Source organism: Nematolebias whitei, chromosome 13 (assembly GCF_014905685.2).
Source record: "Nematolebias whitei isolate Nwh7 chromosome 13, NemWhi1, whole genome shotgun sequence".
In the NCBI taxonomy this organism is placed as follows: domain Eukaryota; kingdom Metazoa; phylum Chordata; class Actinopteri; order Cyprinodontiformes; family Rivulidae; genus Nematolebias; species Nematolebias whitei.
The window spans coordinates 4,153,881-4,169,983 of NC_056510.1; the positions used below are offsets into that span (position 1 = coordinate 4,153,881).

General features: G+C 42.0%; 1 protein-coding gene across 1 annotated transcript in view; it reads right to left on the reverse strand.

Moving 5' to 3' along the window:
- sema5ba (sema domain, seven thrombospondin repeats (type 1 and type 1-like), transmembrane domain (TM) and short cytoplasmic domain, (semaphorin) 5Ba) overlaps positions 1-16,103 on the reverse strand; it is a 141,924-nt gene that overhangs the window by 17,465 nt on the left and 108,356 nt on the right. Inside the window, exons 11-16 of the mRNA XM_037686244.1 lie at positions 13,373-13,490; positions 11,565-11,749; positions 10,183-10,326; positions 8,342-8,489; positions 6,433-6,658; positions 3,326-3,538 (exon numbers count right to left, since the gene is read on the reverse strand). Coding sequence (XP_037542172.1) covers positions 3,326-3,538; positions 6,433-6,658; positions 8,342-8,489; positions 10,183-10,326; positions 11,565-11,749; positions 13,373-13,490 — 1,034 coding nt within the window. The remainder of the gene's footprint in view (positions 1-3,325; positions 3,539-6,432; positions 6,659-8,341; positions 8,490-10,182; positions 10,327-11,564; positions 11,750-13,372; positions 13,491-16,103) is intronic.

Below are 16,103 nucleotides of genomic sequence, written 5' to 3' on the forward strand. Positions count from 1 at the left end.
CAGTGAGTCAGTTAGTCAGACAGACAGTGAGTCAGTCAGACAGTGAGACAGTGAGTCAGTCAGACAGACAGTGAGTCAGTTAGTCAGACAGACAGTGAGTCAGTCAGTCAGACAGACAGTGAGTCAGTCAGACAGTGAGCCAGTCAGACAGTGAGTCAGTTAGTCAGTCAGACAGACAGTGAGTCAGTCAGTCAGTCAGACAGACAGTGAGTCAGTCAGTCAGACAGACAGTGAGTCAGTCAGTCAGTCAGAGAGACAGTGAGTCAGTCAGTCAGTCAGTCAGTCAGTCAGAGAGACAGTGAGTCAGTCAGTCAGACAGTGAGTCAGTTAGTCAGACAGACAGTGAGTCAGTCAGACAGTGAGACAGTGAGTCAGTCAGACAGTGAGTCAGTTAGTCAGTCAGACAGTCAGACAGACAGTGAGTCAGTCAGACAGTGAGTCAGTCAGACAGTGAGTCAGTCAGTCAGACAGTGAGTCAGTCAGTCAGACAGACAGTGAGTCAGTCAGTCAGAGAGACAGTGCGTCAGTCAGACAGACAGTGAGTCAGTCAGTCAGTCAGAGAGACAGCGAGTCAGTCAGTCAGACAGACAGTGAGTCAGTCAGTCAGAGAGACAGTGAGTCAGTCAGTCAGATAGTGAGTCAGACAATAATTTTACCCAAACCAGCTTTGTAGTTGAGTCAAGAACACTTTTTTTTTCCACTTTTTGACTCGTTAGCTTTACAATGTGTAGACCAGTTCACGTCACATCTCGTTGGGAACTGGAATCCACGAATACAAAACTAAACCTTTGAACTATTTTAGGTCAAACTTTCTAAAATAAAGCACAAAATGGAACTTTAGTGAACTTTGACTTACAGATGGAAACAAGATAGGCCACATAGACACCTGCTTTCATTGCACATTCACAAATCACTCCATACTAATCTTTTTTTTTTTAGCAATCCCATCCTCTAATTCCATCATCAATTACTCTTTCACTCCCGTTCTCTCTTTGGTCACTGGCCTCGTCCTTTTTACGTGCGTGTCTTCTGGGAACACACATAATGAGACCCGCTGGAAATGTGACCATCCAGATTCAAAGCTTTCTAATTGTCCACTTCCCACCGAGAGTTAACCAGTGCCACCCAATCTGGGCATTCTTGGATTTCACTCATCGGCTATTGGTTTAACTACCATGGATTTTATTTGGATATCAATGTCAGACATATAAATACACCAGTGAAATCTGATCAGCACCACAGAAACCAATCATAATTAATTAATTCAATTAAATCAATCCCCTAAGAGATGCTCAGGCTTCTTTCTGAGACCACTGTTTGTAGGCCAGGCTGTGATCAGCAGAGTTCTAGTCAGCTGAAAATGGTTTAATGAGAGGTTCAAACAGATAACTTAATTTGTAGAAGAACTCCTGCACCGCGGCAGTTGCTGGTAACCATTAGCTAATGAAGCTAATGATCCACTCAGCAGTGTTCAACTACAGTCACTGACCTCTCTTCTGTCTCTTTATCCATCTCCTCTGGCTCGTCTTTTCTTCACGAACCCTAAACGCACGGCTAAAGTTAGCACCGAGCAAAGAAATGACTTTATATCTGCACGTTCTTTGCTTGTATTCTCTTTCAAATGAAAGCAGAGCAGAGATTTTAACCCCCTGCGGTGACACCAGTAAAGACACGTGCAGCTCAGCTTTTCCAGGACATCCTTGTAAAAGAGATTGATGATCTCAATGGATTTCTTCCTGGTAAAATAAAGTTGTTTTTTTTAAAAAGCTTCTAAATTACAAACAAATACAATTAAATAAGTGATGAGTTAGTACGTGATAAATGAAATGAGAAACTATTTATTTAGACAGTGATGGTCAAATAGTCAGGATCTGGATCTTCTGGTTATTTTTTGGTAGAATTTTTCTTTATTGTTAGGAATACTCCTCTTCTGTTACCATGATTTTTGTGTTATGTGATTTTCCTTTGACTATTCGTTTGTGTTCAGTTCAGTTCCTCAGTCCATTTTGCTCCTGAGCTCCCCCCCGCTCCTAGTTGTCATTTTGCCAGGGTGTCTCCACCCCACTCATCAGCTCCTGTCCATACTGTCTGACACTCGGTCTAATGATGATACATATGCATGGCTTAATTTGAGGCAGATCCTGCCAGAATAAGATCTGGGAACTCTCAGGCTTCCTAATAATAAAGTTATGAACAAATTTGACAGGCTTGAACGAACAAAAACCTATATTGGACATGTAATCTCAAAATAATTACATAAACACTAATTTTAAACATAACAGCCACTTAGCTTCCTAACATCACATCAGAGCTGCTCCTTCAAATTGGCATTTCATCGTCTACCCATAAGAAAATCTCCACCTCTAAAAGTTCAGTCATGGGCAATTTAATTAAACACACAAAAATATAATTAAACAGCACAACTAAATTGCAAATGTAAAGTTGTACAGTTTAAGTGGGTCAATAATAAAATGTTGATTATTTATTAAAAATACGAGATAAATGTTTGATGGGTAATCACGTCACATATATCACGTATTAAAACAACGGCACCAATTTGTCAAAATAAGAGCAATCAAAATGTCTAAAAGAGAGTCCAGTTTACTTTCATTAAAAAAAAGTCTTCTCATTGTTCAACTAAAAAACAGAGAATTGAAGCACGTGAAGGCAGTGGCAATGGAGATACTGGAGCAGGTGTGGGTGAGAGCCGAGCTAACCAGACTGTTGTACCTGGGCAGGAGCCCACAGGCTTAGGATGCTTGAGAGAAGTGGAGCGTGCTCTATTCACACAAGGAGAGCTGTTGGTCAGGCTACTTCTTGATGCTCTCTAAAATAGTTATTGAACCAAGTGTTTACTTATGTAGGTAAAACTAGATGCTTAACAAATCGTTAAAATACACAAGAATGCAGGAAATTGCATCTACTTTGTTCAAAGTTTTCTGTGGAAGGACCCCCTCCCCCACTATTTGTGCTATGGCATCATTGGGTTTACAAATTAAGAACTATACACATATGTGTATGAAGATTTGCAAAAATTTTCTTGAGCATATCAGAAGTCATGGGTGGGACAGAAGAAAGTTTATGATCGTATGAACAGACCGAGACTACACTGTGATTAATTTGCCTTTTGATGGGCTGATAAAAGTGCCACTAATTTTTGAAATACTTTTACTAGTTTGTGCTTTTCAACCAATTCACCAACATCTTGAACTACTGCAACTAAACCATCCAGTACAAAGGAGAAACAAACAAGAGGAGTAAAAGGACCAAGGATTCTGAATAAATGCTCAAATGGTTTGCCATAGAGAGGTGTGTTTTCACTCACCGGTACATGCCTGCACGTTACAGTCCTGATACTCCACGGGAGAGCCCCGACATGCCACCGGTGCACTCTTCCCCTCCGGTCCAGAACAGGATCGTCTGCGTGTTCGGTAGCCTTTGGCACAGCTCTGAGAGCAGCTCGACCAGGTCTCCCATGAAGACCAGCTAGCTCCGGCCGTCCTCACCACCGGTGCCTTTAGGAGCTCCTCAACCAGACCTACAGACACAAACAAGAAGGTTCCAGGTTAGAAATAAAAACAGAAAGATTTCCTGTCATTTTCTGAGTTGAGATATTTTGAAGAATGGGAAAGTGTACACGACTTTGCCAGCAGGCACATTATTCTGTTTCCTCTCAGACGCTCTGTATCTTTTGCATCCCATAATTCTCTGCTGTCGGTGTTTCATCAGTTTGCTAGAGTCGATGCAGCCCCAGAGGAGGTTGACAGGGGGAGACAGGTAATCGATTTTGGAGCAGGGTGTGAGCAAAAGTCACCAGTGGAGAGAAGTGAACTGTAGTTGTGTGTAGCTCACTGTTTTTGAGTGTGCACGTGAAGTACTGGACTGTGACCCTGTCAGGCCAACAGGTCCAACTGAGGGGTCTTTTCAACATGTCACGGTTCTGCTGGGAAAATGTTTACATGCTGCCTTTCACCGTGACAATATCACAGAGTCTGTGTGTGGTCAGTGCAGGGCTGTACCTGCCTGTATGGATCACCGCAGGAGTGGAATATCTTTTAAAGCTGGGTAAACTAGACATTTATAATTGTCACCCGTGTCTTTCAGCCTTCAAAATATTTTATTTAGTAGCATAACCTCAAAGTACGTCTGCAAAAAGTAAAGATAAAGTCAGCTGACAACTGAGCCTGAGGCACAATGACAAAGGTGGAGGGCAAAGACAGAAAATCTGCATTAGGTCAATTTAAATACAGTCAATTTAAATACAGTAAAAGTAAACATCAACATTTTTCCAAATTATGCAAGCTGCAATATTCAAACGTGTGGGAAGTTCTAGGGAATACACAAAGTACTCAGATGAACAAAAGAGTAGCCGAAAAGGGCTGAAGCAAAAACATGTCAAAGTCTCAAAGTGAAGCTTCTGTCAGAACTCCAAGACAAAAATGTGTTTCTCCTGACATTAACATAGATTTTAAACCAACATGATTCATGGAAGTCGGTACTTCACTTGTTATTCAAGTTATTATGATCACAACATGCACGGACGAGCGTCGAGCGGACAGACGGAGGGTATTTCCAATTCCCCTTTTCTGCTACGGGGGACAAAAAGTGAGAAGGGGTGAGTACTTCCAAAATATCCTGTGAATGTTAACATGATGGTCTGATATGTTGATTAAAACATCCATCCATCCGTCCATACATCCATCCATCCATCCATCCATACATCCATACATACATCCATACATCCATCCATCCATCCATCAATCAATCAATCAATCAATCAATCAATCCATCCATCATCTTTACCCGCTTCTTCCTTTTTGGGTCACGGGGGTCACTGGTGTCCAGTACAGCCATCACTGTGTGAACTGGAGTACACAAGCAGCATGGAGAGAACATGCAAACTCCACCCAGAATGGTCTCTGGCTGGGATTTGAACCAGCGACCTTCTTGCTGAGAGGCAACAGCTCTGCTAACTGCGCCACCGTGCCGCCCTGATTAAAACAACCATAAACAGTTACGTACCATCTGGTCATTGCTCCTCAAATAAGTGCAGATTTTTATGGTAATTTGTGAGATCAAAGTCACCTCGTGGGACGTTCAGGAACTTCCAGGGCATTTAGTGGTTTTAGTTTAATATTCCACTGAGGAGAAACAACATGAGTGGATGTCATGTTTTGACTAGATCATCTGTCTTTATGTTATTTATATCAGGATCTAAATCAAACGCTCTGACCTTGTGAAATGTACCATGCATGCTCTTTTTTTTTTTTTTTTTAGAGAGATTTTTATTAGGTTATTGCTTCCTCTAAATCAGTGCTTTTAATGTAAAAATAAGCCCTGCTCCCTGAATGACAGCTGTTTGAGTCCTCCCCAAGGTCTATTACCAGTTTGACCTACCTTGACGTCAATAAAAAAGTCTTCACTAATAACAAAATCCACTTTTTGTTTGTTTTGCATCTCAGTGACTGAAAATTGCAGCAGCAAACACAGTGATGAACCACGAGAATGACTTCTGAAAAACGCTATAAATCTACCCCGAACTAATAGCACAAAGCTCACGGAAGGCAAACGCGCTGTCCTTTATCACAATAAAGCCCTGAGTTTACTGCAAATGTTAAAAAATAAATCTGCGAGCCCCAGAAAACCTAAAAGAAATATCATAAATTCACGACAAAGATGTTTTTGTTTACTTAATGAAAAGACGCATGGACATGTCAGTGAATTGTGATATTATGCAGTGCACTACTAATCGCAGACACACACACAAAGAAAATATCAATATTTACACTGAGGCGTCTTATCAAAAAATTTATTTATTTATTCACAACATCCACACGATGAGTTTAATTTTGCTTTGTAATAAAACGCCAATTAAATGTTCAACAGTCAAATGTACGTCTTGGGAGTAAAGTTACGTTTTTTTAATTCTGATTTCAGTGAAACGGAGTGAATCATCACCATCGCTGAGCCGGTAAGAGATGAGCGGTCATGCATTGTTGGTTCTGTATCTGCCTAGAACTCTAGGGGTCAATTTTTGTCCCACGTTCAGAACCTTGATCTGGTTACATGTATCCCTCTGTTAGGGGATACTGGACAAGGTTTTATGGATGTTTTTAACTACTATGGCTGAGAATGTTGCCCATGAACCATGAGTTTGAGTGAGCAGAGATGGGATGAAGAGCTTGATTTGAAACTGCAGGTGCAACTGGAAGTCCAAGGACACCAGTCTGTCTGAGCTGGGAGCTGATAAGCTTATAAAGACCAGCCTCACCCACTGCTCGTGGCTCAATGCATGTATACTTCTGTACATCTGTGTAACCTGTTGTAAAAATCTGTCCTTGCAAGTAAAACCAGTTACAAATCTTCTGCCATCGAGTGTGGCTGCTTTGAGTAAATAAGATGAACAGAGGAAGTTTTTATCCAACAACTCACCGTCTGTCTCGCAGACCACCGTCCCATCGTTCGGACAGAAACGAGACTCCACCTTCCTCCGTCCGATCTGCAGCTCGTGGGGGTCGGACAGGTGGGCCCGGCACATGTAGCGCATCCTCTGCTCCTGGCGAGCCCCTCCTTGCGTTACATTCACCGGCATCCAGGGAGTCCAAGGCGTGTTTCTCTTCACCTCTGGACACGCCTCCAGGTTACAGGCCTTATACTCCTGAAAGAGAAGGGTGCCGAGTTTCAGTCATCGTTTCAAAGCAGACCAGTCTGATCGTTTCTTCATACTGTTGGAAGTTCTACCCTAGAGTTAGATACTAAGTGCGGAGATGTTTGCTCAGGGTCAATGTTTGGTTGTTCGATTCGATTTCAGCTGTGGGAGAGATGGCCTCATGTTTGACTCCAAAATACTTTGAAATACAGAGACAGTCACTCAATGACTGCAAAGTTTTAAAGTTCGGTGGCCACAAAACAACCTTCTCCGGCCGTGCTAGACGAGGAGTTTGTCGTGACATGATTTGTTCAGTTTTCACCAGATGTGGTCCAGCAGACCTTTATTGTGTAAGTTTTTACACAATAAAACATGAACTTTAACACCATGCTCACTGAGGTTTGCTCATTTCCAAGATGGAGGTTTTATGTTAATAATTTTTCAGATTTTTTTGAGTTTAAAATTCTGATCTTGGGGTGAACTTTCTGGAAAATCAGCTAATGCATCATGTGACGCAAGAAAATGTATTGGAATTAAAATAAATACTTTTTGTTGACGATTAAACTTCAGTGGTGGTTTTCAGAAACCATCAAAGGGCACAGGAGAGGTGGAGAAACATGCTCCGGGTTATTTGTTGCACTTCAAGTAAAATTATTTTGAATGGAGTTTTGTTCAGTTTATTGATAAAAGAAGAAAGTTTAATAATAATAACACTATTTTTTGACAAACCTAAGGCTAAGTTATGTATAATCTCAAATTTATGAACAGGAGTCCCTCGTTTATCGTGGGGGATCTGTTCCCTGAAGATCTGCGATATGTGAAAAACTGCAAAGTAGGAATAGTAGTACAAGTAGTAAGTAGTAGTTTATTTTTATTATATATATATATGTAAAGGCGTTTTAAACCCTCCCCGAACTCTTGCAATATTCTAAACAATGTTCCTAAACTTTAAATGCTTTAAAAGAACACAGAACGTCATGATTTCAGCTCCCTCCTCTGCTCTCTGCCTCCTGCAAGCTCTTGGCCACGCCCACTTCTCCGCTCTCGGAGAACAGCTGATCAGAGGCAGCAGTAAGTTTATCCTGCAGTAAGGGCTGCACATATGTGCAGCAGGTGCTAAATAATGTGAGATAGTTTATTTTAAATGAAAAATGCCACGCCGATCGTGCAGCTCATCCAACAATCAGCCAATTGTGTGTCATGTCCAGTCTTATTTTGAAAAACTGAGATAGAGCGAATCTGCAATAAATGAACGGCGAAGTAGCGAGGGACTACTGTACCGAACTTCTTCTATCGGCCACTCCCTTCTTCAGGGGTCACCACAGCGAACTATCTCAGACAAAGACTTGGCGATTATTTTTACGCTGGATGTCCTTCCTGGCTCAACCAGACCATCGAGCTACCACAGCCCTCTGTGTGGAACAGAGAGCTGACATCTAGGGCGCCCAGGGGAGCAGATGGTGGAGGTTAAGGGCCTTGCTTAAGGGCCTAGAATGGGGCAAATGGGGGTGGAGGCAGGTTTCTCACACACTTTTTTTTGTTGGTGTTATCGGTCCGGGGAGTCGAACCGGCAACCTTCCGATCACAGGCCCACCTTCTCTAATCTTTGCACCACCACTCCCCCAATTGTGTTACTGAACAACATATTTAATAATTCATTTATTTATATTTTTGTCTGTGTGTGTGTCCTACCAGTGCACATCCTGGGCATGTGTTTCCATTTTCACAGCTGCGGACCCTGGAGTGGACCCCCCCTCCACACTCTGTGCTGCACTTCGTCCAGGAGCCCCAGGGGGTCCAGAAGATCGGCTGAGGACAAGACATGCCTTCATTGCAGAACCTGGTGAGACGGCCCAAGCAGGAAAGTTTCATCCAACAGAATATTTCCAAAATGCAATTTAACGGGAACTACACACTTGAGATTAGGATTATAACTGATTTAAATCATAAAACCTAAGAAAGTGTTGTGGATAGACAGGAACGGAGATAAGAAATAAAAATAAAAACGTGCAACGCTGGATTCCGAATCCAAGACAAACTTTTCTCATTACTAGAGTTTTCACTTTCAGTTTTTTTTGTAACATTTTACATTCGATAAGGTAAAAGGTTTAAGTTCCTTTGCAAAAAAAAAAAAAATGGTGAAGAACAAAATCAACACAATAACATTTTTGTTATATTGTTCAAGATGTCTCATAATACAAGTACCATATTTTTCGCCCTATAAGTCGCGTTTTTTTGCATAATTTACATGCCCTGTGACTTATAGGCCAAAGCGATGTCTATGGATTTTCCCCATATTTTAAACCAATTTTTGGCTGAGATATGACCGTTTTCATTCATTCTGACTGAAAATAATGAACACTACCATTTTCAGCCACTAGATGGCACTCAATTCAATTCAATTTATTTAAATAGCGCCAAATCACAACAAATTTGTCTCAGGGCACTTTACAGAAACATTCACATACATAAAAGCCACTCGAGTTGTATAGCATGCCGTTGTATAAAGTAATAGTTAAAAGTGGCTATTAATGACACAATTGGCTTGCCATAGCCTGCCACCCTTGTCCAGCTCACTTGGAGGAACCATCAAATCAGCTTCATTTTGCTGCACTGCTCCAGTGAAATGAGGCTGATTTGACCATTAAAGTGCATTTATTAAGTAAAAGTTCAACTGAGACACACCTTTACTATAAAGTTGTGCAAACAAACAATTGTTTTTAGGTGGTTATCTTGTTAAATTTTGAAGAAATGCACAGCGACTCGTCCCTCTGCGCGTGCCCACTTCTGCGAATCGGGTTTTGAAATGCAGCTGATCTGACCGTCAAAGTACATTTATTAAGGAAAAGTTAGAATGAGACACTTTGCTATAATTTTGAGCAAACAAATAAATGTTTTTAAGTGTTAATCTTGTCAAATTCTTATTAAAGTTCTTCCATGCAGGCTCCCGCGGCCGCCATTTCGATTTTTGGCACAACACCGGCCCACATTTCCGGGTTGTCAGCGGTGACACGTAATAGATGCAACCTATACGGCGAAGCTACGTATTTATGGATTTTTCCACTTTATTAGACATTTTGGACTGATGCGACTTATAGGGCGGTGCGATGTGTAAAGCAGAAAATATGGTAGCTCTAATAAATCATCAATTCAGAAAAGAAAAACATTTATTCCCATCATACTCGTGTACAATTAAATTATGTTTGGCATGTCTCCACAGACAGTAAAGTAAAAATACTAAAATAAAGTAAGAACAAAGTGTCTACAGTTCCTGGAATAGCAGCTGGAGTTATATCAATGTGTAGTTTCTGGTTATGTAATGTAACTTTACAGATTTACTCCACCACTTACAGCAACTAACAACGTATGCAGATGATTAAAGTTTATATTTGAATAAATCTGAACATTTCTTTTCTCCTGGTCTATTTGAAGAAACCTTGATCTGCCAGGCAGGTTAACTTTTATGAACTCTGATCAGAAACAATCTTGGATGCCAGTAAAAATTTATTTACAGTTTTTTTTTTTGTTCTCACCGTTCATCCCTGCTCGGCCCCACGCACACCCGACCACCGTGTCGAGGCGACGGGTTGTTGCACGAACGCTGGCGCAGCTCAAAGCCCGTCCCGCAGGTCGTGCTGCACTGTCCCCAAGACGACCAGGGTGTCCAGCCTCCGTTTCTATGGCAACAGGCACATGGACAAGTAGGAGACCACAATGTCACAGCTGCTCAGAACTTAATTATTCACCAGTGCTTAAGCATTTCTTCTCTCTCTCTGTGTCCCCCTCTTTTTTTGCAGGGTGTTATCCCATGCTAAATAAGGAGGAAGAGGAAAAGAAGGCTTTTAGCTGCAGCCATCCAATTATTGCTCTAATTCTGAACTTCTGGAAGAAGAAATACAAACACACAAAGAGAGCTCATTCTGACTGGGAAACGTTCATTCAATTTGCTTAAGTGCTTTGTTCCTGCGTAGCTCTCCTCATGATTTAATTGCCACTTTCTACAAAAGCACAATTCAATTTTAACACTAAGGATTAAATCTGGCATGGCAGCCCGGCAGAAATGAAGGTGCTCAAGCTCTACGTATTCGTTTTCTGATTGGCTCGTTCCCCCGACAACACGGGCAGTCACACATGTCACCGCGTGAAACCTGATGTCACCTCAGTTTTCTCAAACGATTCGTCTCTTTTACAATCTGTTTAACGTTTCTTCGGAGTGTGAACTGCTCCCTTAGGTGAACGCCTCAAAGTCATTCAGGACAAAAGTAAAGAAAAGGGATATCCTGAAGCACGCTCCATAATCCAGGAAGAAAAGTCTAACAAAGTTCACTCGGGTCCTCTGGACGGATTCTTCTTGTTGAAACGTTTCGTCTTTTATCCAAAGGACTTCTTCAGTCTGAGGAGCTGCAACAAACTCAGTCTTACAAATAGTACCTTCTCATAGTGGATCAACCAGGTTGGGTCAGTGGCTGCTTAGTTAATTGTTTATCAGTTCTACGTCGGGGAAACTTAACAGCCACTGGCCAAGAGGACGGACCAGCACAGAAGATCATCAGACCAGGACTCTGTGGTCTACACCTTCTGCAGGACATCCGTCACTCTTTCATTCACGTCCTTAGGGAGGATTTCATTTTTGTAGTCTTCATTAAAAAGTGTCTGTTAAATTTTCAAGAAGGATTTTTACTTGTTTTTTTTTTGTAATTTAATAACTAATATAACTATTATAACTAATTTTCAAACTATTTTCACTAAAATGCAACAATTATTTTATCTTTTTTATTGACCGAGACCATTTTCTGAGAGAATATGACAGATTACTGGTGTTTCCTATTTATTTGATCTCCGGATGTAATTTGAAATATAAAACACTATTTTATTTTTTAATACATGCGACGACGAGTTGCACCGTTCTTCCTACCTGGAGCAGTTCGACACTTCAATCGTGTGGCCTTCACAGCTTCTTCCTCCACATCGAGGGGCAGGGCTGTCACAAGATCTGGAGCGACACAAGCAGGAGGTCACACCGTCCAGGGGATCATCGTTGTTGCACGGTTGCCATGGTGACCAGGGTCCAAAGACACCGTTGATGGTTTGATTCCTCAGCTGGACGGCAGACAGTGACCACTGGGTGAGTACTTCACGAAAATCTCATTTAAGCACCGTGAGGCAGAAAGTTATTTTTTGTTTGTATTGTGCTCCAACAGATTGTACTTTTCATGAATATGAAAGAAAATAAATAAATAGAAATTTAAAAAAAGCTAAGATCACCAAACACACAAAGATTAAGTCAATACTTATAAGAAAGAGCGTGAATGAATAATGTAGAAAAGTGTTTACTCATCAACAAACCGTGTTAGACACCCTATTCATTTTACTGAAAGTTGTTTTGATTTGTTCCACATTAAAAAATAAAAGTTTCTTCCGTTTTCTTCCTAAATTGAAGCAAAAATGTTTAATTTATTAGAGCTGCCTTTGTACTTTTGAGCCAAAGGGACATGGGACAGTACCATTAAGACAAAAGGTCCAGCTGCACATCATTCCAACTCAGACTTTTTTCAACATGTGAGGTAAAGGCTTATTATTATTTTTATTATTTTGGTGGAGATAATGTCCCATCCATGCGTCCGTCTGTCCGTCCATCTCCAGTCCATCCCAGGACACAGAGACAAATGAGACAACCATTCACTCTCTCTCTCTCTCTCTCTCTCACCAAGGGACAATTTAGAGTTACCAGTCAGTCTAACATGCGTGTTTTTGGTCTGTGGGAGGAAACTGGAGTACCTGGAGAAAACCCACGCAACACGGAGAGAACATGCAAACGCCACAGGCTGGTACTTGAACCGGCGACCATCTGGCTGTGAGGCAGCAGCTCTACCAACTGCGCCACCATGCAGCCCAGGATAATGTCCCATTTGATTAAAAACTAAACGATGCCACAGCCTTCCAGACAAAGTCGAACGTCTGTGTTCCGGTCCAGCGTCTGGTTACAGTTTATGTGGATGATATGGAACAATCTGTGAGCGGGACGAAGACAGTTTGATCTTTTGTTGACGTATCTCTGTTCTGCTTTGGAAAAGACAGCAGCCACAAAGACCTGCTGCTCAAAGACGTCTTGTGTGTTAAAATGTATTCTGATCAAATCTGTTGACGTCAACCGTTCTATCAACCAATCGTTCATAAAACATCATGATCCAGTATGTTTGCAAGTTTGCACACAAATTTCCTAGGGATGGTGCGAGATCCTGTAAATTGCTAAATTGGAGAAATACTTCAAAGTACCCTTGTCCCAGGCCTCAGTCTGGATGTTGTGTGTTGAATAATTTGACTTTGTGAAGAACATTCATGTTTTAGAAGGACGACAATATATTATTAAAGTTTACGACGCTCCATCTGTCCATGAACGAAAAGTAAAGGAAAAACAACCCCCCCCCAAAAAATGGATCACTTTCCTTCAAATTAAGCTTCAGATTCTACTTACAGTAAAACATGAAGAAAAAGTGGGAAAGTCTTATAATTCTAGACATCTGGTACACACATGGACACAGCGTGACAATAAAAGCATTCATGATCTCCAGCAGCTGCAGGTCACCACTGTTTATGGACAGAAGCGGTCAGGTAAATCCTGCACAGAACAGTGAAGCACTGTCTGCTGAGATCCAACCAGAACCAGCCGAGCCCGCCGGGTGGAGGTTCGTTCTCACGGTAAACACAGCAGTGATGTCTCACCGGACAAATGGAGATGTTCTGTTTCCACTGACTCATGTTGGAGCTCTCCTCCAGCGTGGTGCATCGCCGCTGCTTGAAGTCCCAGCCACAGTAGGGGTCCCTCGCCTCCAAGCACAGTCTGGACAGAAAAACAACAAAAAACCCCACAAAGATACAAACAGATTAAAAGAACGACGGGGAACAGAATGAATATTTGAACCATGAAGGCATCATGACGGTGCACCACTGAACAGTGAACATACCAGGGTTCATCAAATGTGACACAGACGTTTCCACCTAAACTAGCAAAACAAAAACTTAAAAAGCAAAAAGAAATGGAACTCACACTAAATGTGCTCTGTGAGCGCTACCAAAAGACATTTTAATATTTATAATTCAATCTAGCACAGCTCGAACTCCACCTGAACAAAGGCAGATATCCTGTTAAAACATTAGGCTTTAAAAACTGAAGTGCTTTTGTCCGACAGTCAGATAAAGTGCTCTAAGGTTGAAAACTTGTGGGTCAAAAACCATTTCCCAACCATTTCATCCATCAAATAAACAAACGTTTCACAGCAAAGGACAGAAGAACATCGCAATAAAACTTAATATATCAAACATTTGGGCCTTCCTAAAACTACGCAGACCCCAAAATTTCATAGATTCATGTAACTTTTATCAACTTCACCGTCAGTCCACAACAGATGTTTCACATGAGTAAGAGCCTTTAATCGTTTTCCATTCAGGGTTCTAGTCTTCTCAGAAAGGTCCAGTCCAGCTTCAGATGTCTTGAAGACCCAGACTTCCCTCAATAATTCATTTATATTTGTGCCTTCCATCTTTCCTTCAACTCTGACCAATGTCCCAGTCCCTGCTGATGAAAAATATCCCCACAGCATGATGCTGCCACCACCATGCTTCACTGTGGGGACAGTTTAATCAGAGTGGTTACACTGAATCTACAGTAAGTTAAAATAAAAAACAACTTTAAAAGCTCTGAACTGTCACCTTAGTGTCTAAGCCACAGTAAGCACTTCCTCAGACGTTGTGGAGGAATCGAGATACGACAAGCGTTTTCGATGTTCTTCCCTTGTATTCATATGAACAACTGTACACACGGTACATTACCCAAACAGTGATTAAATATTCGTAAGCTCCTGCGGTAAAACAGAGGCTTATTGACTGCTAATTAAATCTAAAGCTGTTAATGATGAGACTAAGCCGTCAGAGCCGTTGTGATGCCTCAGGAACGCTGAATAAAAGGCATCGACTGAATAACTCCTTCCTCTCAAAGGCTTCCCCTCACATTCTGCTCCCTCTCTCCTCATCAGCCGCACTTCTCTCTCTCAACTCCTTAATTACAGTTTTGTAGCTCCTCTTCCTCCGCTCCTTCCATTCTGCACTACGAAGAGAATCCTGTTCTTTCCTCCTGGCGCAGGCTTTTACGGTTTATTTTGAAGAGCCTGTAGTGTTTAGCCGGGAGGCTGCGAAGTCTCCATGTGTTGATTCAGCTCTTTGTGCCGGGGTCAGAGCAACCTGGTGAACTGCAGGTTAGTTTACACCCTGTAAAGACATCTCTGCTGACTCAGCACCTCTGAGGTGACCCTAAAGGAAAGAACGAGAGAGGATAGTGCAGCAGGGAGCCGTGCACGTGTACAGCACCTGCTTTTGTCCCGACGCACTGACTGTCACCTTGTTTGTCATTTTACCGCAGCGAATGCACGCCACTGATCCTGAATGACATCACATCGACAGACAATAATCGTTATGAGGTTGGCCACAAACTCACACTTGGGTGAACTTAACTGTTCGTGTGAGAGAGCGCAGTGCAGGGGAGCGCGTTGCCATTTTGGCTCAAGGTCAGACGTATTGTGTTTGCAACAACTTTGAAATGTAGTTCTACGCAGTCATCATGGCTTTAAAACGCTCATCTGGCTTCCTGATCACCAAAACACTCAAGTACAACACGTCATTACAGAGATCAGCTAAGCGGAAAAATTAATAAGTGCGTAATTCAAGGATGGGATAAATATGAAGGGAGACGTGCCTTGAAAGTTTTATTATTATTAGCTGCGTGTGCCAAGAGGCAGGCTGAAGGGCTTTCATCCTGCAGGGGAGGAAGCGTGTAGCTCTAAATTCAACATATTTTAAAAATTAACCCGAAGATGAGACATTAATGCAGATGAGTAAGAAAACTAAAGAAAACTGCATCAGCTGGAGAGAGACGCCAACAATCAGTATCCCAGTGTTCCTGTCGCTGATGGATCAAACGGAGAACGTTCGTAGTTTTCTGGACTGAAACTGAACAGAAAATGTAAGTGAAGCTTGAAGTTTTTGGTGCAAGAGATTCAAGTGAATAGGAGTTCCTCTGGGTAGTGACCGAAAGGACGAGGTTGTGGATAAAGATGGCTGAGATGAGTTTTCTTCAGAGTGGCCGGACTCTTACTTAGAGAAATGGCGAGTTCAATTAGGACAACAGGATGCTTCTCGAGGGAGGTTTTTACGTGCATGTCCGACTGGGAGGAGGCCCCGGAGAAGATACAGGAAGTGCTGGAGATACTAAGTCTCTCAGCTGTTCTGACAGCGCCCTGGAGTCCTCCCAGAAGAGCTGGAAGAGGTGGCTGGGAAAAGAGATGTTTGGACCTCCTGCTTAAGCTGCTGTCCACATGAGCCGACTCCAGAACAAGCAGATGGATGGATGGATGGATGGATGGATGGATGGATGGATGGATGGATGGATGGATGGATGGAT